The sequence below is a fragment of the Lissotriton vulgaris genome, chromosome 2_2 (assembly GCF_964263255.1).
Source record: "Lissotriton vulgaris chromosome 2_2, aLisVul1.2, whole genome shotgun sequence".
Lineage (NCBI taxonomy): Eukaryota > Metazoa > Chordata > Amphibia > Caudata > Salamandridae > Lissotriton > Lissotriton vulgaris.
Genome location: NC_141688.1, coordinates 8,751,988 through 8,779,141, shown reverse-complemented (window position 1 = coordinate 8,779,141; position 27,154 = coordinate 8,751,988). Strand labels below are relative to the sequence as shown.

Below are 27,154 nucleotides of genomic sequence, written 5' to 3'. Positions count from 1 at the left end.
AACACATACATACTCACCCATCTCCATGCATATTCCTTCATACCCATACATTCACAAGCAGGCATACACACACACACACCATTCACAAACACATATGCAGACACTTATTCAAAGCATGCAAACATACATTCATACATAGACGTATGCACCAAACATTTATAAAAAATCAGTCACAGAATGGGATGGGGTCCATGAGAATTGCTGACCCCATTTCATTCTGTGATGAGCGTCACTGGTGGACACTTGACCCTGGGCACTTCAGGGCTTAAAACCGGTATCAGTGACCCATACCTTCATCGAAGGGCTCTGATGGACAGAGGTCACGCCTACAAAATCCTCAGCCCGGCAAAGTTCAGCTCATGCAGCTTGGCACCCCTTCATTTAGTGCATGTACAGCGCCTGGCTGCCTGACTAGATCATAAAATGTCTGTCAGGCTGACATGTGCTTAGCCTGACATACACTCATGTTCCCCAAAAGTGGGTGGGGTGTGGCCCCTCTACCCTTAAGGACGACCGTGCATATAGCTCGCCATGATGCTGTAGATTGTGTAAGCAACCAGGCCAGTTAATTTTTTCAGACTGTCCATAAATCTGTGTGTTTTTTCCACCCTGCCTTTTTACACCTCGCACCCTGCCCTGGCTCGTCACCTCCATTTTGTAACTTCCAGAAAGGAGACCGGATTTGGCATAGGTGGTTGATGTGAATGGGAGGGGGTGTCGAGGAGGGTAAATCACTATCAGGAAGACCAGCCTTTTCTCATTTAGCTCAATAAAGTAGAACACAACAGTAGCAGCAGTATTTCTATTAAGTTGCTTAATAACTGCTGTTATGTACAGAGCTTAAAATGTGGTAGTTTAAGACATGGATCTGGTGGCCGGGTTAGGTAACTGATGACAAGTGGATCAAAGTAGAGCGCAAAATTTGGGTTCGCTCGGGGTGCTATGTGAGCAAAGGCCAGCCATGAGTGGAGCCCTAGGTCAGCTCGTCCAAACACTGCTGGTCATATGGACGTTGAGCCCTAGACCAACGCTCTGGTGCTACGTGCCATGCGTAAGCCCAGACCTTGTACAATTCAACATGGTGCTGCTGGTCTTCTGTAAGCTGAACCCTAGGCCAGCTCTCTTCGGTGCTTTAGGTCATGTATAAGCGAGTCCTAGTCCAGCTTTCCAATGGCTACAAGTTTGGGTGAGCGAAACCTTGACCCAGCTCTCTGTCAGCTGCTGATTAAGTTTGTCACTTGGCTCACAGTGGCAGAAGTCACTACAACTCTTTGCAGCTGGTGGTTTCTCACCATTCACAGCCCTTCAGTCAAGGCCCAGTTCTATAGAGTCCTTGGCAAAATTCGAATTGGGTTAGCACATTTTTCAATAATGTCTTCCGGGCATTTCTCAAAATTTTGCATCACTTGGTTTTGCGTAAACTTTTACCCCCCTGGAGACTGGTTTCTGCAGAAAATGTCTCATGAGAAACATTTCTATTCGAATCAGTATTCTGCCAGCATCATGCATTACAGTGTTTATATGTGAACGATTCCTTTGTGTGAAAAAAGTCATTTGAGATACCAGCATTCCACATTTCACACTAAAAATATAATGTAAAATTGCTATGGAGTAAAAAAAAAACCACTATCCAAGTAAATATTGGCGTCTGCAAGTGAAAGGTTTTCTTTGCTTTTCATTGTTTTGAAAAGGAACTGATAATTACCCCTCGACAATTGTCACTCTAATTTAAGAAACCTACATCAGCATATGTTAGATCGGGTGTGTTAAAAAAAAATAGACACACTCATTACCCCTGGACCCCAGACTGTCAATTATTCCACTGTCACCAGCTTTACACCTTGCCTATGGGATGGGTTAGAGGTTGAAGGAAGGGTTCTAGAACTGAGACCATGGAAATATGTGAATATATTCTAGCCTGGTCATTTCAATTCTTACTTCAGTTCTGCAGAAACTTTGTAATGCCTTTCACTAACCTTATGAGACAGGAGGGCTACGGAAAGGAAGAATGGCCACTCTGAGTTTAGTGCCATCTCGGCACAGCTTGCATTCATAGGTTTTATTCTCATCTGCTCTTCATTCTTTCACAGTGGATAATTTGAGAACCATTAAGTTGTTTTTATTTAAAAAATTCATAAGTACATTAAGGAGAAGAAGAGGAGGTTGATGGAATAGACAATCGGGAGGGATGTGCATGGAGTCAAAATGTTGTTCCACAAACCCTGAAGTGATAGCATATTGGTTTTATTCAGCTCGATCCTTTCACACTAATGGACATTGGCCAGCTTTGCAGATCGTACCAGTATTGAAAACTTAAATTTAGCACTGTGCATCCTGCAAAATAAATCACTTGTAGGTGCAGAAAAAAAACAGAAGACCGTATCTGGAATCCATTTAAAAAGGAACGTTTTTAAAGCATTATGGAAAAACCTTAGAACGGTGAGAAAGCAGCTAGTGGCACTAAAAGCAAAGGATACTTAAACTATTAGGTCGGACATGACAGTCCAGCTGTCTGCAAGGCTTATTTTATTAATGCTTTAACATTTATATAGAGTGGTCTTTGGCTCCACCCAGAGCAGCACATTTCTCACTTCATCCTATTGACTATTTTGTGTAATCTCTCCCCCCCCCCCCCTCCCTCCAAGAAGGGCTTCCATTTGAATGCACTTGGGTATATTTTACATTTGTAAAGTACATTCAAACGTTATGCTTTTTGTTACACTGCATTCTTTATCTCTTATATGCATTATATAAAGAAAACTATCCTTTTTGCTCTTTTCCCACCAGCATTTGCAAAGCCAGTAGGGCGGAGTTTAATGTTCTAATGGCTAGGCCGGACAGGGCACCTTTTTTGACAAGGGGCACTCCTATAAGACGCTTTGGAGAATCGTATGACCATAATTACAGCTCCTGGTACGGGATACACCTGAGGCACTTCAATTGTAGACCACAGTCTCTCATGGACTTCTTTACTTTTCCTCTTGTCCTGCCTGCCATTTTGCTGCTGTTCTCGGCGTTTTTTCTCTGATCCCCGACCCGTCATCTTGTCCATTCCCTCTTTTCCCCCTTTCTCTCTTGAGGATCCTCAAATGTTTCTTCCCCTCTCTGTTTTGTCTTTTCTCCATACCCCTGAATCCCTCCCACACTCCCTTGGTGTTGTGACTACGTTCCCTCTCCGACCCCACTTAATGGAACTCTACCTGAGGAAATCTACTACGTATGTATGTGTATATATATATATATATATATATATATATATATATATATATATGGATAACTCTAATCACTAGTATAGGCAGTAGACCTTTGTACCATCTACCATTCCTATGTGACTCTTAGAGTATATCCAGTCATATCCCATAACTATGCATATAGAGATAACTCTAATCATTAGTATATGCAGAAGACTGTTGTGCTCTCTATGTGACTCTTAGAGTATATCCATTTGTATCCCTTCCCTATGTATATAGAGATAACTCTAATCACTAGTATATGCAGTAGACCTTTGTACTATCTACCATTCCTATGTGACTCTTAGAGTTTAGCCATTTGTATCTCCTCCTTGTGTGACTTTACATCTTGTACATTTGCAATTTTTTTCTGTTTGTATCCTTTATGTAACGCATGTAATCCTAAGTCCTTATGTTTTTCAACTGGTTCTTATGTAAAGCGCTCTGACACCTTCGGGTAAAGTTTGCGCTAAATAAAATCGTATAAATAAATAAATAAATCTAAACTCCATTTACTCACCTTGGATTACTCCCCAGGTCCCAGACAGAATCCAAAAACTTTTTCCAGCAATTCTCCTGCATGTTACTAGGTGGCGCCGTGCAATGGAGTGGAGTCACATATAGGACCCACCCCTGCTCTCAAGTCTGTTCCTTTCTTCCTGTGCCTTCCGATGCGGAACAGGAGTTTCGCTCCCAAATTCATCAGCCTGCCAAAGACTCCTAAATAAAATCCAGTGTGCTAGGGAACAACAGCCCCTCCTAAATCTACAGAAAACATGCCAATCTGTGCTTTTATTGGAGAATATTTCACAGTGCAAATTGTAGAGCTCAGTTTGAAAGAACAATTTAGGCTTCAATCACGCAATGAGACATTATTAAGGCAGACAAAAAAAAAGCCTACGATGGTGTATTTAGAAGGGCATACAGAAAACAAAACAATTGTCGTTATGGCGCACTGTGGAAAAAAATCATTACAAATGCATAATTAACTCAAATTCTTCCTTTGAAGGGACATTATGAGCAAAAGCATCACAGCCGTTGGAGTTTGCCCATTATGTGAGATGCACAGTCCTAATAATCCACATTCTGTGATCATGACATATAATAGTCAGTTGTGAGACAAACATTAGTATGGACGGACACATAATCAATGGAGACGAAATAAACATATAATATTCAGATTGGGTATTACATCTGACTTTTAGCAGTGCCAGTTAAGGATGTGGGTGGAGCCCATAGAGTAAGTGGATGGAGCCAGTGGGTGGTGCCTGTGAAATGTAGGTGTGGCCTCCGACAAACATTTGAGCCCCTGGACTTCATATTTTACATATTAAGCACTGGAGGGTTCTACTGAAAAATTTAACAAAATAATTTAAATAATATTAGATGTGCAGTAAGGAAGGTTATGACACCCAAATATCATTTCTTCTACTGTCATAGAACTGACACAAAAACTAAACAGGCCCTATCGGTTTCAAGATCCAGCAAGATCAAGACTGACGAGGTTGATGCTTCACCCTGGCATTTTGTTTTTATGCTATTAGGGCTGCACAGTTTGTTCAGTAAAAGAGGAGGGATCCTCACCTCTTTTATTTGAAAACTGGTGGGGAGAAATGCTTACAATAATGACTGAATGTCTTGAGATTACATGAAAGGATGGAGAATGGAAAGGCGGTGAAATTGCGCAGGTTGCAGGACAGGGAGAGGTCCCCCACATAGTGTGTGCACAAATGACCTACCCACAGAATAATTGCCAGGAATCTGAAAAATGATACCATTAGTTTGTGGATAATGATTTTTGTATAGGCAATGTTTGTTTCTCCTGTTCACATCTATGGTAAAGTTTGCTTTGGTTCTTCATTTCAAATGCAGTGATAATTGCTCAAACGTTACAGTGGGTGCGTCGCACTCTGGGTGTGCACACGAAATTTCCATGTCCATTTTAGTCCTCTGATACAGCAAAATCTGTTGAGCAGATTTGTACCCACACTGTCATGAAGACCTGGGTCCCTTTTGGGTCAAGCCTAGTAGACTGCACGTGTGCTGTCTGTTGCGAGGCAGATTGTGGCTTACCAATAATATAGAGGGGCTTGGAGCCTTCCCATTGCTTCCTATTGGTTGGGTTTACTTGTTACTTTCATCTGCCTGCTTATTTGAGTCCCAGCTTGTCAATCTTTTGTTTGCCGCTCTCATGGAGCATTGCCTCTTTGCAGTCTTTTTGTTCGTCTGACATCGCTGCTTCTACTGTTTGCTTTTAGAGCGCTACTTTTTCTGTTGTGTGAAGCACTCCATTAGAGTGCACGTGTTTCCCCACCCTTGTGTTGCTCCTTCTCTCCACACTGCTGCTTATGTGTTCTCTTGCCCTCCCCTCTTGCTTTCTCGTCCATGTTGCTTCAGTGTTCTCCACCCACACTCCCTCTTTGCCTGCACCGTTCATCCACCACCATCCCCCATGTGGCTTCAGTTACCCTTTACCTCCTCATGTTACTTCCTTTCCACGCCACTAAAAGAAAAGGCTTTTACCTGTTTTATTTTATTTTGGTAGCTGCCGATCCAACTCGGATCAGTAAATAGTAGGAAAAAAGTACCTTCCTCATTTAGTAGGCATGCGCATGCGTGGTACCTGCGCCTGCCTACAAATTGGTGCAGACAGCTGTGTCAAAGACTTAAATCAGGGTTATTTTTTATTTTTTACTTTAGCCACAACAAAGTTGCTGTGCTGCAGGGCTAAGAACCATTAGAAAATCTAATCGGTTACAAAGGTGTAACATATTCACGCCACCAATGCTTGCTTGTGGTTTGGTGTAAATCTGTTCAGTAGATTGAATGCAAATATAAAAGCACTGGTTACGTAAAATATTTTTATGGATAGAAATTGAATACTTGTTGGTCAGCACAGTTTATAAAATCGAAAAACAAATATAATTATTTATCATGCCTTAAAGTTTGTGAACCCTCCCAAACAAATCTGATTGGCTAAGGAATGACTGACATTTTTGTCAGCCTGCATTATAGGTTTTGCCAAACAGTATTTCGGATATGTAACTTTGGCTTGACAAAAGGATTTGTGGAAAAGTAAGACACAAAGGTATGAGTGAACAACCCAGAGGTGTTGAAATATTCTAATTTTACAAAACCGTATTCTTCGAAACAGTGCGTAGACGCCCAAATCTGCTGGACTGGGTCACAGAACATGGCGGGGAAAAATAACCGCTGAGATCAATAGCAATTTGTCTATCGACACTTCATAAAACTATTTATATTGTGAACAATACCATCCGACCTTTAAACTGCTATACCTGGTTTATGAAGCAGTTTCAGTACAGAAAGAAATTAGTGGGAAAAAAAGTTGCATTTAGTAACTTTACAGTCCAGACAGACATAAAAACTAAAGATCAAATGCATTGGGAAGTTATCCTTATCTTCCCCCACTGGAATGACAACACAACCACGATCAAGCTCCAGTAGAATGAAGCACAGATTTGGGGTTCCTTAATAGTGGAGGTGCTGATCACCACCATAGTTAGCCAATGTATGCATTTGAAGGTTTGATGTCCCAGTCGTAAAGTTCCTTTTCTTGCTCTCTTCTCTTTCCCATTCTTTTTCTGTCTCTTCTTCTCTCTCTCTTTCCCTTGAAATGAACAGGGTTGGTTTGTGGTTGTAGATGTTTTGGTCTTTAAATGCTTGCTTTAGTACTTTTCTTCCGCTCCTCTGGCAAGTCTGATAGGTGACGTCACATGCATCCTATTGTAGAGGAACGCTATATTCTTCTGCCCATTCATGGTTTCCAATTCATTTCTTGATTATATAGGGAATTTTGTAGAAGGACTTCGTGGTCTGAAGGATAATTGTGATGCCAGTGAAACTCTTATTGTGTAGGGTGTCCGGCCATGGCTTTGGACTGGCATTGCCTGTTTCCTGCTGTAATGTTTTAGGAGGACAGTAATTTTCTTGAGATAATCAGGGAGATGTGTTGAGATATAGACATCCATGGCAAAAGGTATCACTTCTCATCATCAAAGGCATCTAGATTTGTCCTCTCTACATTCGAACCTCATGACTTTACTTTTCCCATCTCTTTTCTTCTAGAACTCCTGTACTTTAAAACTGCATCCATTCTCAATGTGCGTTTTTCTTTTGCCCTGTCTCTCTCCTCCCTTTTCCATCCCATTCTGCTGACATCAACCAGTTGAAATCAAAGTAATCAAGGACCTGCCGTGGCCACCGCCAGTGGGGCAGCTCGACAGTGGCTCAAGCAATCCTGAGGGTGACATCGCAGGCCCCAACGCGCAGCACTTCCACCTTCAGCACTCGACGCCGCACCTCCAATCGCAGCACAGCACTGAAGACAGCACTGGTGGGTTTGAATGTCGTGAACATGCTATGCTGCATGCCCAGTAACCGCTTCTCCACAAAGCATGCATAAGAGTGCTGGTCTTGTCACCACTAACTGCAGCATTGCACGTATGTTGTATCCCATCTATACAAGAAAGAGCAAGTGTTGGTCCCACGTGGCGGGCGCGCCATAATCAGTCCATTGCTAATATAATTGAGGATGTTGGATATTGGCTCAGTAGTCTTAAATAGTCTCTTATGTTTGTTTCTGTTGCTAATGGAACTCTCCTTGGAAGTTACATAGTCTTCATGCGACTAAAGTGTGTGTGCCTGGCTTTGACGTCAAGGAGAGCGCGGAAGGATTAGTGAGTTGTTGATCTCTTTGATGTGGTAGTTACCCTGTTACTGTGATGAGGGTTTGAAGATGGCAGGTATTCTAGTCTTAGTTTCTTTTCTGCAGCTCATTGTTATGTCTTCTTTTTTTAACATATTTCCTTCCGGCATCATTTTCGTTCTTCTCTTTTTGATAAGGGACTCGCTTATATCGCCATTACTTGTGTCTTTAGTATTGTTTGCTATCTTATTGCTGCCGCTTATTCTACTAATTAGCCCATGTATGTCCTGGCTTTGCTGCTGTTACTGTTTTTAAGCGCTCAGAGCTCGCTACATCACCTTTCTTGTTGTTCTTGAATATTACGTTGTCATATTTCCGCCAATTTGAAGTCTTTACGTTGTATATGATTGCAAAAAAAGATTGTATGTCTCTAAAGCCACCTACCATTATGTCCGCCCCACTTTGATCTGAAACCATGTTATTTTATACCCCCTGAGGGCAGGAACAAACATTCTGCGATATCGGTGCTATTAAATTGGTCAGATTCAGAGTGCAAGCCGCCTGCATGCTCGGTGACACACACACATCTCCACATTATTTCCTCGTTTTCAGGTGTTTGCAGTAAATCAAAATCTGTGCTGTTGTTTTTTTTTTATTCTATTACGAAGTTGTTAGTTTACCCGATTATGCTTTTTTTTGTTGTTCATTGATTTTTTTCAGTTATTTCGAGGTAATAGGGGTGCCACAATAAAACACCACCGACATTACACAGTGCCAGTGAAACCACTCTTCCGTCCAGCATATGCCATCAAGCAGAATCAATCAATCAATCAGAGTACTTGTAAAGCCCGCTACTTACCCGTGAGGGTCCCGAGGCGCTGAGGGGAGGGGCGGGGGGCGGGGGGGGGGTGCTGCTACTGCTCGAATAGCCAGGTCTTGAGGAGTCTTCTGAAGGTGAGTAGGTCTTGGGTCTTCCGTATGTGGGTGGGGAGGGTGTTTCAGGTATTGGCGGCGAGGTAGGAGAAGGATCTGCCACCGGAGGTAGTTCGTTGGATGCGGAGGACAGCGGAGCTGGCGGGTGGGTGGGGGTGTGGATATGGAAGCTGAGTCTGCTGTCCAGGTAGGCTGGTCCGGTGTTGTGAAGTGCTTTGTATGCTTGGGTGAGGAGCTTGAAGGTGATTCTCTTGTCGGTGGGGAGCCAGTGTAGTTTTCTCTCTCCGTAGATGGAGGGCCAGACAAGGGAAAAATAAAAGTTTCTTAAGTAGTGCAAATCATCCTCAAATTCTTTGTATTCCTCCTCTATGGACAGGATGTTCAGGGACCAGAAAATCTGATGGAATTACCTGCACACGTCTCCGTTATGGTGGGCAGGTTTGGATATTTCCTGATTTAAATAAAACACTGCCAGTAGGCATAAATAGAGCCAATAATGCACTGTAATAAGATATATCACGTTGAAAAACCACATCTGGATGCATCCTGGTTTGCAGACCACTGGTTTCCTCCTAAATTTGCTTTTTAGCATAGGATTCACTACCCACTGCCAACCTGACCGCACCCTCCCTCCCCTGCCATATAGTACTTATAAGGCCTGTGCAAATGATCCCAAAACACTACTTTACCTGCCACACTCAATCACGTCCTCCTTTCCTCGTTCTCCTAAGCTATATACCTGAACTATCCTCATGCTCCATCCACAGTACTCCGAGACAAACCACTACACCACTGTGAAAAGTCTTGAGTTCAAGGAGGCCAACACACTTCTGGGTAACCACGTCCTATACACTCCGTGTTTTGTGTTCATGCACGTAGCACATCCCTTTAAAAGTCTGCTACAAAAGTCCACAAAGCAGTACTGCATAACCAAAGTGTAAAGATGCACTGTGTAGCCCAATCATAAGACTTCAGTCCACGTTACCGCTGGAGTGGCAGTAGAATCTGTTCGATTTATACAAAACGCGGAGTTTGCTCGACAATGGCCGGACCCTTACATTAACTTGATGTAGGTGACCCTTGAAGCACAAATTTGGCTATAAGGTAACAGAGCGCTGTACACTCTATGCGTGATCAATGTAGGCATTGGGGGTAAGGCGTATTGAGAGAAGGAGCGCTGTATAAGAGAGGTCTGTACAATAGTAAGGTAATATGACCATCAATGTACTGATTAGTAGGAGCGCTGTACAAGAGATGCTTGTGCTACAGGAAGGCAGCGGGACAATGGAAGTACTTGCGAGTGGACAATTTGCCGCAAGAAACACACTTTTCTTATTTTACAATAATTCTTCCTGCAAACTCAATTTAATCTCACCTAAGGAGCTGCAACGTTACTATGTGGATACGGGTACGGCCTTGAAAGTGAAATCTAGCCATTCGATAAACCCCTTTATAACCTTACCGCCTCCTGCTTTAATGCTCCCAGGGCAAAGCATGGAGTGTCAGCCAGAGAAATAATATGGTGAATGTTTCCACAATTTATTATACTTATTGTATTAGAAGTAGTTATTCGGCCAGGGCATTCTAATCCACACCATACTTAAAGATTATCCACATGATATATATTTGCATACAATGATCTTAAATGAGGCTCATTCAAATAATCAGTTTTTATCGAGAAAGTCTGGCATGAATTTGGGCCTTATCGAGCGATGTGGCCCCAGCCTGCCTCCACCCCCCATCCCCTCCACCCTCCCTCCAAAAAAATAGATTTCGAATAGACTGGAATTTCTCTTGGTTCTGAATCAATCGTCCTCTTTTGAGATGGCTTCTACTCTCGAGATGGATGGTAATTGTGAGCACCTTCTTGTCTTTCCTGAAGAAAACGAGTTTCTCATTCCCCTCTGGGGAAATGAAATGTATTTTATGCAAAAGTCGCTCTTTCGCCTAGAAGGCTCTCCATGCCATGCATTGATGTTACCCTATTGGAAGGCTTCGAATTGACTCTTGAATAGCCGAGTCCGGGGGAGGTGGGAGGAGGAATGCTGTGATGCACTGGGCAGTGCTGGGCCAAGATGGAGTTCAAGAGTGCCAAAAGGCCCTCCAGCACGTGCGAGATGATCGCGCGCGCCAGCAGCTGAGCCCCCTTGGAACGGGCAAAAGATGTAATTGCTGTGAAATCAATATGTAATTTCTTGTGAGAGGCTGTGCAGTGCTGCTTTGGTAATAATGATGGCAACAGTATTGTTCAGGATGAAATGATCTTGAGAGTGGTGGCGGCAGGGGCGAGGGGGCAGTTGGTCACTTTGCGCCTTGTGTATTGCAGCTAAGTTTCATTTCACCCTGAGATATGCCCCGTGTGATAAGGAGTAGGGCAGGGGTCTCCATACCAGTTCTGGAGGGCCGGATCCATTCCAGATTTTTTGGATATCCCCATTGAGATACATGTAGTTATTTTAAAAATCTGGCATGGATCCGGCCCTCCAGGACCGGTTTGGAGACCTCTGGAGTAGGGGGATATGCTATTCTCTGCAGTAACATGTTGGAGGGCAGAGAAAGGCATCCTTTCTGCAGGGAACGCTTAGGTTGAGGGTGTTCTCTTATCCCGGCCTCCTTGGTGTCTGCGCATGTCAATACAGATGGGCACTGTAATCACTGTGCCACCTCTTCTGCCAGATGGACTCAGAATGGGACCGCTGAAGGGCTTCACACATTGTGCGCTTATTTATGTGTTTCCATAATGAAGTTGATTGTCAAAAAGGGTGATTTGTATATGAAATTGGTAATCAATGGATCTCACAAATTCTCTTTCTAATCACAATACACTTTGATCCCCAGTGCCTGTAAACCCCTGTCCTGCTTTTCCACGCGTACCCTTTGTGTCCCACATTATGACCCCACAACCTTCCACACTTGAACTCCATAAAATATGTAATCTTTACATTACATATTTGTGGTTCTCCGTATTAAGGAGTACCATGGCGGCAATGGAGACAATCTATACCTTCTTAAATGTTTATGGATATTGGGACTAATTGAGAGGACAATTGTGCAGCACGTTGTATCCATATTATAGAATAGTTTTTGAAGTTGCTTTTTTATGGCAAGCATGCGAGACCTCTTGTATATACTTTAGTATTAATTAATATGTGTATGCACTTTGTGGGCTCTGGAGATCAGCCCAAGGACTTGTCTGCTTCCGCTTAGGAACTTTTTTTCAGTTCAACTACCTCTATTTAACTGTCTTGATACAAAACGACCAGTAGAGGTCAGTAAAATACCAGAATTGATTTCTGCTTGCTCAACTGCCACTATTTAACTGTCTTGATAGAAAACGACCAGTAGAGGTCCGTAAAATACCAGAATTGCTTTCTGTTGAGGGACTTTTTTAAAAAAAAGTTTCTGGCAACTGCCTCTATTTTACTTTCTTGATAGAAAACGACCAGCAGAAGTCAGTAAATTACCAAAATCCCTTTAGCATTCCATAGATTCCAGTCCATAGAAATTGTCTCCACAAGCACCTGTAGACAATACATTTTTTTTCAAATCTTGTATTTTCAGTGATATGACCCCCGAGGGCCCTGATTTTGTATTAAAAACAGAGCTTTGGACTATACCATTTCACCCTGAAAGGCCATATTTCTCTCCGTGTTTCCATCCCTGGCGTGTCACGCAGTTTGGTGCTTACTTTCTCTAAATGTTAAAGAACAGTAGATGTTTCAGCACTCAGGCTAATGTGCTGCATAGCTAAATACATATAAGTCTAAAAGCTGAGACCGATTGCGTTGCAAATGCTTGTTTCTATCATAGTGTTATTTCTAGTTATATAGTTCTTTTTTGTTTACTTTCCTGTGCACCCATGCTGTGGTCTGCATAGGTTTGTCCTAAAGCACCCCAGCCTTTGTCCCAAACATGGATGGACAGCATGTGCACGAAAGCCTACCTTAAAGCGCACGGGGGATGCGCTATGCTCACCGACATGCGTAGCGCTTCTCAAAGCACTTTGGTTTTAAAAGGTTAAGAGAGTCTGGTTTTACTGGGTAGTCAGTAAGCCAGGCTCGTCGCAGCTGATGCCATGGTAGCATGACCACCGCTGAATATAAACCGTGACCTCTGTCAGTGCTAATTTTGCTCGTCAGGAGTCCAATGCAGCTTGCACCATCCATTGCCCTTGTCAGCAATGCCGATGCCAACTAAACTACTAACCATCACACTCCTGCCAGTGTGACAGACTATTCTCGGCCACATACTATTATAACAGTAGCTTGGGTGGTGGGATTTAATAATTTTGAATGTATGGTCCATTATTAAGCATTCGTAAATTTGACAATCAGTGCCACCATGATACAGACCATCACAAGGGCCTGTGTTGACAATTTGGTGCTGGTACCGAGGACTGGAATCCACCGGCTCAAATTAAGCGCTCTGCAGTCTTGCTGTTGCTATGGTGCTGTTAGAGTTTGTGTGTTTGAGCATTTGTTTACCTTTTCCGACCATATAATCTAGTTTTTGATTTACGTTCAATTATTGAAACCGGATTTATGAACTAACCCTTTCCTGCTCTCTCTGTTCCCTGGCAAGGCCTTCCGGTGTGAGTAATCCACTAGGAACTCTGCAGAAAGAAAGGCAAGGAGGGATGGATTCACATGGGCGCGCGCAGACCAGACACCTGTGTTGCAGCACAGGAGCACCGCCCCTCCCATGACTCTTTAGATAAAGCAACACCCCTTCCTTGAAAGAACTCTGGCGGTCCTGAAGAGGGAAGAATGAGTGGGTCTAATTGTCACTACATCCGGTCTCCACAGAGAGATTGCACGCAACACTCCCGCGTAGCGTTCCTTTTTACGTGGTTATTTCCTGAAGTATGTTACTTTTGGGCAAACCGGGACCTGACATCTCAGGGTATTCCCCTAGAGCTGTTCTCCAAGTTTGAGCGGCTCTCACAGGCTCCGTTGTTGCAAACGGAGCCCTTCCAGATTCTAATGTAAACTTATTTTTGAATGACTGTTCTTGCAACCAACTGTTAGTTTATTTCAAAATAAAAAGTTTGTTTATTATTTTACGTGCCTATTATTGATTAGGACTAAAAGCGTCAACGTGGCATAACACCACTTTTATGTCCGAGTCAGGCTTCCTTTGTAAAATTGAGTAAACAAGTCATCTTTCCAGAAGCTTCTTCCGCTGTTCCAGGTGCCCTTGTAAAGCTTGCATTACCTATCCCATTGCAGGTGCATCTCAGTGGGTTTCAGTCCTCCCTGTGCACTGAAGAGTATCCTTTCCAGGGCCTTTTTTGCCAGTCATTTGGTGCTCCGACGAGAGGGTTCCATAGGACTAAAGACTTAAGTTACCTTATAGTAGTGCCACTGTTGCCGGGTGGCTTCATATTGGGCCTTGAATCAGCTCTCAAAATGGCCGCAGACAGTACTTTTTTTTATCAGTCTCCCAATGCTGCCTAGCCAGCTGTGTACCCTTTTAAAGGCATTTAGGTGTTTTTAGTCTGTCTTTAACCCCTTCCTTGCTCATGACGGAACCACGCCGTCATGAGCCACGGTAGCAGTGTGCTCAGGACGGCGTGGTTCCGTCATGCTGCGGCCGCTCCGACCACGCAGCACTGGTTCCCCGCCTATGCTGGCGAATTAGTGAGCGGGCAGGGCCGTGACGGAAGCACACCGTCATGAGCGCACGCCGCCCGTGGTTCATGACGGCGTGGTTCCGTCACGAGCATGGGGATGCCGCGATCACCCACACCCCTCCAGTGCCGCGGCCAAGAGTTAAAGTGAAGGTAGTGTTAACCTCGATTCTGGTCTCAGCCTGTTCCCTAATAATCATCTAACACCAGTTTGTAGAAGACACCTGAAATGTTAATCCTCTTTATTTTTTTTACTGTGTTCCCAGCTACGTTTGAGAGGGGACGTTATTCAGTCCTGTTCATACCTTTTCAAAAACCATTGCTTCCTGGGAGATGTAGCCCTAGTTTGAGTAAGCAGAAGAACCGAATGGACTGAAACTGAACATTGTAAAAGAGTTGAGCTCACAGCTGTGACAGAAAACACCGAAGTGACTTTAATGTTTACGTTTTTGCTACATTAAAACTTGGAAACTAAGGGTGGCAAGGTACGTAACCCATATGCAAACATTTACTGTAACAGAACTCTTCCTCACCCATTCCCCTCGATGTTTGAAACATCCTCCTCTCTCCTCCCAGTGACTTCGAATTGAAATCCCTTCAGGCCTTCGTAATTGGGAGTAACAGAGCGTGACTCGTTAAAAATTGAAACTAGCCTCATCCAATTAAAATAAGCGCAGTCATGATTTTTTAAGAGGCTTGTCGATGGGGTAGTTAACGAGGAAATCTGCTGATGTGTGAGGTGACATTGTTGCTTTCTTCAGTGTAAGATGTGCGGGGGGTTTATCGCCTGACTGGCTTCGAGGGCAGCCATCATCCCTGCTAGAAATACCCTAGCCTAGAGGGTAGGGTCAGTGTGAAGGAGGGTAAAATAACCCTAACAAAAATGCTAAAAGCATCCTTGCCCCCTTCGTCTCCTCGCACTGACTTTCCATCCATCCATTATCTCCCGCTCCATCTCTCCTTTGTTTATTCCTCTCTAATCACTTTCTCTCTATCTTCTCCTTCCCTCCACCTCTCTTTCTCTGAAAACTCCTTCTGACCTCCAATGGCTCCCGCCCACCTGGGAAATGCCCAGTGGAGAATAGGCCGATCCGTACCGCCGGTTAGGACAAAGATCGCTCAGCCAAAAATGGAAATGGAACCACTAAGGTTACCATTTTGATATTAAACGGTCAAGCAGCCTCTATATCAGAAAGATATATGTGAGAAAAGTAGCTGGATATAAACACAGGAAAGATAGCTAAGATTAAAGAGACCAAAAAAAGAAGAGAGAGAGAGAGAGGGGGAGCGAGATAAACTTGAAGGCTATAACAAACACAGGTGAATAACAGATGGAGAGACAATAGAAAAAGAGATTGAGAGAGGTTAAAAGAGGTCAGATAAGAGCAAAGAGTGGAAGAGAGAGAAGAAAAATGAAAGGAGCAATGCAGCACGTAAGCCTTTGATTATGAGTACCTCAGAGGCATATTCAGTATCAAACCCCCCTGAATTTGGAATTCATCAGGTGCATTAGAGAGCATCGTGTTAGCATCTGCACAGAGTTTTCCTCGGTGATGGGTAACCACATTCACTAAAAACCTCTTTGTCTCAGTAACTACAAGGCATTTTTCCCCTGTGAGACTTTGTGAAGGCGGGGTATCTGGAACAAGAATGATTGGAGTATAGTGGGGGGGGGGGGGCTCCTCGTATTTACAAGGGGGGAGGGGGCCTTCATGTTTATTTAATCCATTGGTGGGCTATCTTGACATTTTTACATTCTTCCTCTTGCATCCTGATTCAAAGATTCATTGAAAAATAGCAGGGTTTTTTGTATCACCCCATACAGCAGTTACTTGCCCTCTTCGTATAACGGTGATATTTTCTGGGAGTTGTCCTCTGCAGTTGGTACCATCCGCTTCGTGCCAAGCTCCTAGTTTGGTATTACACTGATGTGTTGGTCTTTGTGTGCTAGAAATAGTAGTGCTGTCTATTGGGAGTATTCAGTGTGGGTGTTTGCGGTATTTGAACACCGCACCCGAGTGCATGTAAGTTGCCAATGTTTGTGTAGTGGAAGGTAGGTATACTGCTGTCTCAGGCTGGTGAATGAGTTGCATAAGAAGCCTCAATAAAGAGCTCCGAAGGCGGATGGTTGTCTCAACATTCATCCGCAATCAAATCTATGGGTCATTTGGATAGGAGAGTTTCATGCATTATCATAGGTGTATGTGTCCAAGTGGTTCAAGGTCATGTGTGCTGCTTTCTGCTAGTGTGATTATGCATCCTGTAAATGAAGATAATAAGATTGTTATTACCTGTATTTCTGGTCAATGAAGCTGGTTAGCAACCATAAGTGAATGGTTAGTGTGGTGTGGCTTTGACGGCATTGTGTGGCTGCTTGTCTGATGCATGAAATTAGTGACTGAGTTGTGAGTTAGAGGAAATACTTTATGTATGATGGGATCCTTTTGTTGTACCTAAAATGGTGGCTGGGCCTCGCGGGAAGCCCCTTTTATCGTTGGGCTGTAAAATGTGGGATTGGGCTGCTTTTGGGCTATACCCAATGCAGCCCAAAATGGCAAAATGGCCGCGCCCATGTCTCGCTCCCTCCCCCTCCAAAACTGCCCGGGGGGGCAGACCTCGCGGCTCGGCTGCCCCCCAAAACCCTCTTGGAGCATAGTAAAACCTAGATCTGCCCAGTGTGTTGGACAACCACTTGTATCACCACTCAACGCACACTGTACCCTTTTTTAGTAGTGTAGTGCTTTATTTGATATGTATTGTAGGTTTGAAACAGTGAGAATACATTTGTAGCCATACATATGGTTGCATTTGAATCGTAGTGTTTCTTGTATTATACATAAAAAATCATTATTGTACGGTACCAAATCCCACAAAGATTATTCAACTACTGTATACGTAAGGGTACCTCCCGAAAGAACTTCTGTTCTTTTCATTGTCTCATGAGTACTTGCAATATTAAAGAATCACAAGGCCTATTGACTTGATGTGCCATTGTTGGGAAACGAGCCACACATGGCTTCGATTGAAAGAATATGGTGCTGTTTGCATTGGGCAATTTTAGGTGAAGAAATTAGAAAAATTGAAGCTTTTTATCTGCTGCTTTGGTCCGTCTCAACCATGCAGTGCATAGTTCCTGTCCGGGCTAAAAGCTCAGCAGCAACTCTTGTTTTAGAAACTTAATTTCCATCTAGTGTCTCAACACATTTAAATTTTGTCCGGCATATTTGCCGTTGCCTTATAGTTGTGCACAGAAACAAACACATTTTTACACTGAGTGTAAGCTCAGTTAGTTTGAAAGTATAGTGTAGTCACACAGAGTTTGAGGAGCAACATTTGGACCTTAATAAAAATGTGTAAACCTTTGCAATAACGAAGTAGTCATTTTACCTTTTCTCTTATGAAAAATATCTCAGAGTTGCGATTAGGACATTTGTGGAGGTTAAATACATACCAGATCGGTAGCATTTTTTTGCTATGCTGTTTTCTGTGCTCTGCATAAAAAAGGTACTAAACAAAAACCAAATTGGACGGAGGATACAAATATTGGCTCTCTAGCAGCCATTGTTGTGGGGGCCTGTGCTGTTAATGTTATATGTAAACAAGCATTGGCATCGCCAATAGGTCTCACCTTGGGCACTTTATAAGTGTTTAGCCATGCAGCACATTATCACCCACTGGGCAGATTTCTGTAACGGAACTAGTACGTGTGTAAAGTTTTTTGATACCTTCATTCGCACTACATAATGCAAAAAAATAAAAAAGAATGAAAGGAGAAGTGTTTGCAGATTTCTGAGGTAGGGGAGCGAAAAGATGCACTCTGTGGAGTTACTCTGTGCCTATCTGCTGTAGATGTTTGCTTTTTCTCCACACCAGTTTGGGTAAAATGCATAAGCAGCTTTAAACAAGTTGCAGTTGAGTGGAGCCACTACATCAGTGAGGGGAATCAGGGCAAACGTTCCCAGCCAAGTGAACATTATTTCGAGATGAAATGGATGCCATTTGGATATAGTCAGAATGAAGAGACATAGGCAAAGGGTATATGCATTTCTGGTCTTTGTTGCCATGGAAAAAACTCAACCTTTTTCCGAGAGAAAGTAGTGACGAGATGTTTTCATACACACTCTAATGCTTACAGCTTATGCAAAATGGAAAGTGCTATACAACGACATGTAGGAAAAGTGCTGAAAATGGGTAACAGACTTTCAGAACGTGCGGAATGAACCAATGGTAAATGTCAAATCCTGCCACAAGAACTGCAGATTGGTGTCAAATCAGAGGGTACAACATAGTTCGACACTAAGTAAGCTCTGCAACCTTTTTCACTCACTAAAGGCCAGCATGGTTTTGCAGCGTGAATCTTTCTGGATTCACTATGCTGTGCATATTCCGCGGTCTTGTGGTTGGGTCCGGATTCGTAGTCTTTTCTTTGTTTTTTTTTTTTTTTTCGTCGCCCAGGTGGGCGCCGGCGTCACCCCTCCTTGGGTGTATTTCCGGTGACGTCGGCATGCTTCCTGCGGAAGCTCCCACCCTTGGGCGCCATCTTCAGATTCTTTTTTCCACGGTCGGGTCTGGATCGTTCCCGTTGGGCTCCAGACATTTTTGGAGAAAGTACTAGGAAAAGATTGAAATTGAAGAAGATATCGAAAGAAGAAGACTACGAAAGACTTCGCAGAACACTGACCAGCGAAAGGAAGGAGAAATCATCGAGGACTTCGACGGTCGTCGACGTCCGCGTGGCCGGGAGGCCTAAACACTCGATGATGGACAACACGCAGTTCAAGTTCTGCCCTAACTGCCACCACAAGTTTGCGCAGAAAGACCAACACCCGGTGTGCAACCTTTGCTTACCGGTGGACCACAGAAGTGACGACAGCAACGCCTGCTCCGCCTTCACCTCGAAGACCCTTCGTGTGAGGAAGAGCCAGAGGGTAGCGCACGCCACCCTCCAAGGAAAAGGGCCGACGCCATCGCTGTACGAGCTGGGGATGTCCTCGGAGGAGGACAACGCTGCCGCTGAAGACGACAGCTACACGGTCGTAGAGACCGATTACACGAAGACTTCTGATAAGGTAGGAGACTCGTCGTTCCCCAAGAGCACGAGAGACTCTTGAGTCTCGAAAAAACGAGGGCAAGACCCCGAAAGCGCCGACGCAGAGACACCTGGCGTCCGTGGCTCCCCTCAGGCCCACCGGATCCTCTGAGAAGGAGTCCCTGGCGCCGAGAGCTGTTGAGCAGCAGAAGTCGTCGAAGATCATCCTCGAAAAGGACCGGTCGACGTCGAGGGAGAAAGACCCGAAAGGCTCGACGCCGTACAGGGATCCGAAACCCAGTTCGACATCCAAGTCCTCGACGCCGAAACCCTCACAGCCGAGCCAGGCGCCAAAGAGGGTGGCCGAACAATCCGGCGCGGACAACGCGGCCGAGATGGAAAAGAAAAAACGGCGTCTAGAAGCCGAAATGGAAAACATCTTGCAGCGGAAGAAAGAGTTCGACGCCAAGATGAGAGCCTTCACCATTCCCCACAAGACCAAGTCACCCATGCGAGAACTGGTCGAGGTCGAAGATGAACACGTCGAGGAACATGAACCTGGCGCCGAAATGGTCGACGACCAGGAAGAGGAAGAGAATCCCTACGAAGCTTACAGCTATGAGGAGGAGGAGGACAGCAGGTTGGACGCCGAGTCGGCCACCTCGGACCCGCAGGAGGAGGATTACCTGGATGTCGACACCGAGAGCCCGGAGGAGGCGGTCGACACATACCCCTCGAGACCATCGCCGACGGACGACATCGGGGCTTACAACTCGGTGATAAGGTCTGCGGCAGCTCAAGCTCGACGAGGAGAAGCAGAAAGCGGACTTTCTCCTCGAGACATTACTCCCCACGCAAACAAGGAGCCAGTATCTACCGATGCTCGACAGCGTCTTGGCGCAGGGGATGGAGGCATTCAGGGAGCCCGCAACGTGCAAGGCAGTCACTCCCAGAACGGAAAAGAAGTATAAACATTCATCAAAGGACCCGGCCTACATTTGAGGCATGGTCTCAGCCGACTCCATCATCACGGCCACAGCAAGGAAGAGGGCCAACATGGCCACTACTTCTGGACCACCTCCTGATAAGGAGAGCAAAAGGATGGACTTAGTGGGCAGAAGGATCGAACGGAATGCCGCGACCCAATGGCGCATGGCTAATTCCAATGCCCTCATAAACAGGCACATGTACCAGATCATGGAGGAGCTAGGAAAGCTTGTGAAAGACCTACCCCAGGAGGCCAGGCAGAAGGCAGAGAAACTGGTGGAAGACGGGAAGAATGCGGCAAATTGTTGCCTCAAGATGGCCTTGGATGGAGCAGACACCTCCAGCAGGCTCATGATGATGGGTGTCACGGAAAGAAGACACGCATGGCTCAGAATCTCGGGCTTCAAGCCTGAGGTGCAACACAGCATCTTGAACACTCCGTTCAACGGCGAGACGCTGTTCGGAACAACAGTTGACGACAAACTCAGTCAGCTTAAGAAAGGCAATGAAACTGCACAATCCATGGGTGCTTTGCAGTTCAGAGGCAGCAAGAGGGGCACCCAGTCACGGAGGCCCGGCTGAAGAGGTGGAAACCAGCCAGGTACTTCACACCAGGCTTTCCAACAGACTCACCAGGCGGACTCGCAGGCGCAACAGGGTCAACAGAAGCAGTCCTGGCAGTACCAGTCAAGGGGCCAGTCCTTTCGAGGGAGAGGAAATGGACGAGGACAGCCTAAAAGAGGGGGCCAGCAGCCCGCCTCTAAATGACTTCAGAAACATCCGTGCGCCCGCCAACAGAAAGGATCCCAGGGGGCAGCATGTACAAAGGGGTCAGGACACAAGGGACAACTACCACCACAAAACACCAGTGGGTGGAAGATTAAGACTCTACCTTCAGGAATGGAGAGAGATCACATCAGACAAATGGATACTAAACATCATCCAATTTGGGTACTGCTTAGATAGGAGGGGAGGCCAACAAGCAGGAGACCAAAGCGAAAGCCACTAGTAATAAAACAGCTACAGCGGCTTCAGGAAGAAGCAAGAGAGCTCCTACAGAAGGAGGCCATAGAACGGGTTCCCTTCAAAGAAAGAAACAAGGGAATATACTCCACGTATTTCCTCGTGCCAAAGGTCGACGAGACAATGAGACCCATTCTGGACCTCAGGTTCCTGAACACATTCATAAGAACACAGAAATTCAAAATGACCTCCCTGCAGGAGGTGCTACCGCAACTGCAGATTGGGGACTTCATGGTCACGATAGACCTCAAGGACGCCTATCTGCACATACCAATGAACGTAAAGCACAAACATATGCTCAGGTTCACAGTCGGAGAAAGCCACTACCAGTTTACAACACTAGCCTTCGGTCTAAAGTCAGCACCGAGGGTCTTCACAAAGTGCCTCGCGGCAGTCGCAGCGCACCTACGAAGGCAGGCAATACATGTATATCCTTACCTGGACGACTGGTTAGTGAAAGCAAACTCGTACTGAAGTATTTCGGGGTTCCCAAGGCCTACACGCTCCAGAGATTACCCACTTACACAAGAACTGTTGGCACGGAAACTGTAAAATGCAAAGAACAAGTTTATTAGGACCCCATGGGGTGGTGGTACACTCAAACAGCACCCTTCGGTAATGCAAGAGGTATCACACCGAACACCGGTGTGACCCCGTTTATATACAATTTTGGGGCAATAAAAGTTTAGGCGGCACAAGTTAAGACACAGTTTTAGAGACATATATGGTCATGGTTTGGAATACTGCCAGCTCATTGGAGAGTTTCAAACCCGCTGGTCAGTTAGTAACACATTCCTGAAGGTTTACGGGTCAGTGAGAACTGCGCATGTGTGGCTTGACCAATACTAAAAATAGCCTGTTGCTGGGCAGATGAGAGTGGTCAGTGGAACGGACAAAGGACTAAAGGGCACGTCGGCCACGAGGCCGCTCATGGTCTAAGATGGCCGCTGCAACATTCAAAATGGCGTTTATCGTATATAGCCAAGTTAAGAAGCGAAACGTGTAGGTTCAGCTAATCGCTAATCCGATCGGGCCAATTACGACAGTACCAGAAATGCAAGAAAGACGCACATACAGTGACGAGCACGCTGATAAACCTAGGGTTCTCGATCCATTGGAAAAAATAGTCAATGGAGCCGGAACAAGTAAAGATCTTCCTGGGGCCACAGATCAACTCCTTACAGGGCAGGGTGTTCCCCAGCAACAAGAGAGCAGGGGCCCTGGTGAGGGAAACTCGCCTCTACCGGAAGGGACAAGCTCGGACAGTGAGGACTGCGAGCAAGATCTTGGGGATGATGGCATCATGCATCCACCTTATACCAAATGTACGACTTCACATGAGACCCATCCAAGAATGGCTCCAGGAACAATGGTCACAAGCTTCAGGAAGTTGGGAGGATCTACTGGTTGTGACGCACGCAGTGCAGAAGGAAATGGCATGGTGGACCATGGAAAACATAGCAAAGGGGAAGCCTCTTACACCCCCAACACCAACCGTGACCATCACCACAGACTCATCCCTGAAGGGGTGGGGCGCTCACATGGAAGAGCTCAAAGTGAGGGGTCTGTGGACACCGACAGATGCGACAAAGCACATCAATTATCTAGAATTGAAAACAATCTTCCTGGCACTGAAAGCCTTTCAAACAAGACTGTACAAGCACAGGGTGCTGCTGCAGACAGACAACACCACAGCGATGTTCTACATCAACAAGCAGGCTGGAACACAGTCAACAATGCTTTCGAAACTGGCGCAGGAGATATGGAGATGGGCCATCCCCCTCAGGATAGACCTTCTGGCCATACACCTACCAGGGAAGGAGAACATTCAGGCAGACTGGCTCAGCAGACAGACATCGGCATCCCACGAATGGGAGCTCAATGCTCAGGAGACAAAGTGGTTGTTCAACAAGTGGGGAACGCCATCAGTGGACCTGCTTGCAACACGCCAGAATGCCAAATGCCGAAGCTTCGCATCCAGACAACCCGAAGAGTGGTCCCTTGGGAATGCCCTATGGATAGATTGGTACGGGACATTTGCTTACGCTTTTCCCCCGATACCACTGATACACAGAGTACTGAGCAAGTGCAGAGCGAGCAACATGACCCTGATACTGGTCGCACCACAGTGGGCCAGACAGACATGGTACTCGCAGATCATGGAGATGACACAGAGTGCACCCCACAGATTCGGAAGAAGAAAGGACCTGCTCTCCATGCACAACGGAGAAGTACTGCACCCAGAGCCAGAGAGCCTGAGCCTAGTGGCGTGGTTCCTGAAGACATAGAATTCGCACACTTGAGGCTACCAGAAAGCACCCTCAGGGTCCTTCGGGAGGCACGAAGGTCCAGCACACGGAAGTGCTACGGGGCAAAGTGGAAGAGATTCACAATATGGTGCAGGAAGGAAAGACTTCACAATAAAATGAAGAGGGACTCCACAGTGCTTAAATACCTCACGCACTTACTGGAGAAAAAACTCAGCTCATCCTCCTTAAGAGTCCACCTGGCAGCGATAGTCGCCTACACAAGGGGTGAGATGGGCAGGAGTTTCTTCACGTCACAGGTTGTGAAGAGATTCCTGGAAGGAGCGAAGAGGATCGCGCCACCCAAGAGGGTGCCGCCACCGGCATGGAACTTGAACATAGTCCTGACGGAACTCATAAAGGAGCCCTTTGAACCACTCCACAAGGCATCCCTAGAAATGCTGACCATGAAGACGGCTTTCTTGGTTGCAATAACGTCCTTACGCCGAGTGAGCGAGCTTCAAGCGCTAACACTGCAGGAACCATACATACAAATACACAATGACAGGGTTGTGATGAGGACTGACCCACACTTCTTGCCAAAGGTGGTGTCCAAATTCCACATGAACCAGTCCATACAGATACCGAGTTTTTTCCAAAAACCAACAAATAGCGCAGAGCGAGCCCTACACACCTTAGACGCCAGAAGGGCGGTCATGCACTATATCGAGAGGACAAAGGGACACAGGAAGACAAAGCAGTTCTTCGTGTCATTCGCTAACAGTTTCATGGGAAAGGCTGTAACCAAGAACACTATTGCACGATGGATCGCGCAAACGATCCAACTCTGCCACAAACGGGCAGGGCAAGAACTAGCAGAGGGGCCACGCGCCCACTCCACTAGGAAAAAAGGTGCTACAATAGCCTTCCTGGCTAATACACCCATACAAGACATATGCCTGGCAGCAACATGGGCTTCGGTGCACACATTCACGAAGCACTACTGCGTGGATGTTCAGATGAACAAAGAAGCACAGGTCGGACAAAGGGTGCTCCAGCACATTTTCAAAAACCAAAGCTCATCTTCCACCCAGCCGCCACAAAAATGAGAAACCGCTACAAAATCTATGCACAGCATAGTGAATCTAGAAAGATTCACGCTGCAAAACGAATAGTTTCTTACCTGTCGGTGTAGTTTTGCAGCTTGATGATCTTTCTGGATTCACTAGCGAACCCACCCACCTCCGCCAGAAAGATGAGGCTGGAGAGGAAAGAGGTGGTCAAAAAAAAAAAAAAAGGGAGTAGAAAGACCTTTATGTACAAAGCGGTTAATAGCTTCACCTACATAGAACATTGCCATCACTTCGGAGACGAGAGAAACACGGAAAAAAAGAATCCGAAGATGGCGCCCAAGGGTGGGAGCTTCCGCAGGAAGCATGCCGACGTCACCGGAAATACACCCAAGGAGGGGTCACGCCGACGCCCACCTGGGCGACGAAAAAAAAACAAAAAAAACAAAGAAAAGACTACGAATCCGGACCCAACCACAAGATCGCGGAATATGCACAGCATAGTGAACCCAGAAAGATCATCAAGCTGCAAAACTACACCGACAGGTAAGAAACTATTCGTTCTCCTGCATAAGGACAATGCAATTACAACATACGCACTCCTCCTTTTGCCATATGGACATGAAAAATTGTATGATTGTTTAAGGGGCATGCAGTAACTATTATTGAAATGGAGACTGCTTGGCTCGACTCAACACACGTTACCTTTTACTTTCACAAGAGCTTTTTACCCGCAGTCACACAATTTCCATGTTTGGCAAGTTAGAGTTCTCAAACCAGGAAGTTGAATAAAATAGAATACAGGTTTTGCTTGTTGGAAATGAATAGCAAATAGCTGTACAACTTGATTTACAATAATGCTAGAAATATGTGATTGGAAAAGACTGAATTGGAACTTTCAGGAAATATTAGCAATGCCATTCAACTGAGTTATTCTACACTTTCACAACCACCGAGTGTAGGGAAACAAAAAGGTTCTATGGGACACAACTCAATGGATAAATCGGGCACACTTGTGAAACAAGTTTCCATCATTACTAGTAAAACGGTAATGGTCTTTACAAGGAATGTGCAGGATACAACCGCAGCGATGACTGGTTTCGTAATGTTATCTTAGCACAGTGTATGGGAATTGGCAAGTAGAGTAAACATAAAACAAGGATGCAATGTCAGCTCCTGGAAACAAAGGATGGTTCTCCATTCAGTTGGTCTTCATCGGCTGGTATAGTTATTTACCTGTGAAATGCTGGCAGTTGTGCTAGAGGTGGTGGCAGGAGTTTCACAGGCACCTCAGCAGAGTTTGCAGATGGGCACGGCCCTTGTGCATTACGCTCTTGACAACTCTGGTGTACGTGCCCACATTGTTACCTTTATAAATTCATCACAATGAATAAAAGTACTCAGAACTACACTGAGACAGCTCCAACTGTTCTTCAGACAGTAACCCCGAGATGCTGCTTGACAGCAACCTCGGCTATGATGAACTTGCACAAAAGGTTCCCCGAGAGTCGGGTACTCCGGAAACCAGCGACGCAGAGGAAATGAGGACAAGGAATCGATAACAAGATACACAGTATACCTCTTAGAAGCAGACAGTTACTTAACAAACCACCTTTAACTTCAGCCTAGAGCTCATTCATTCGAGCTGGGGTCACATGTCAGGAGAAATAACATTCAAGGCAATGTAGGTTTACAAGGAAGACGGTCATATTAGATAGAGACTGTAGCTGCGCTTGCTTGCTTGACAATAGGACAAAAATATTATAAAAAGAGCAGGCAATGCCAAGGAGGTGGATGCAGTAGGTGGGGAAGTTGTTGTAGCCAAGTAACCACATTTACTGAAGTTTCTGCGCCAACTCCTACACTTAAAATAACGGCACAAATGTATTCCAATCTAGCGCTGAACTGTGTTAACTAACTCTCATGTGCTCACATTTGTACAAGCAAGTGCACTGAGGCAATGGAGATACGCTGATCTGGTGACGTTTGTAAAATGTTATAGAAAAGGAGGAACCAACATTCGAACTCAGCAGTCCTGACTGCTTTTACTTACCACTGCCAATGGGTTTTGTCTGAAATAAATATTTCAAGTCCTGGAAAAGCAGTGGGGTGGGGGGGGGGGGGGGGGGGGGGTTTGGTTGTATGATGTTTGTGTATATATATATATATATCGGCAAGATCAGACCTACTGCCTTAAAATAAACAACAGCAAATTTCCTCTATGCCCACGTATCCGCGTGTAATTTCAGGAACTTTGCATTAAATTTACGGGAAATGCCCAAAGTAATCCCACATGGCAAACTTCAAGCGAACAATTCAATCAAAATGGAATTTTATG

General features: G+C 45.2%; 1 protein-coding gene across 3 annotated transcripts in view; it reads left to right on the top strand.

Annotated features, from left to right (window-relative positions):
• SHF (Src homology 2 domain containing F) overlaps positions 1–27,154 on the top strand; it is a 370,081-nt gene that overhangs the window by 268,253 nt on the left and 74,674 nt on the right. The window contains exon 4 of one of the 3 annotated variants that reach the window (XM_086959173.1): positions 7,420–7,587. The exons of the other annotated variants lie outside the window; for them this stretch is intronic. Within the exon in view, the coding sequence (XP_086815299.1) occupies positions 7,420–7,587 (168 nt within the window). The remainder of the gene's footprint in view (positions 1–7,419; positions 7,588–27,154) is intronic. 3 annotated transcript variants of the gene reach the window in all.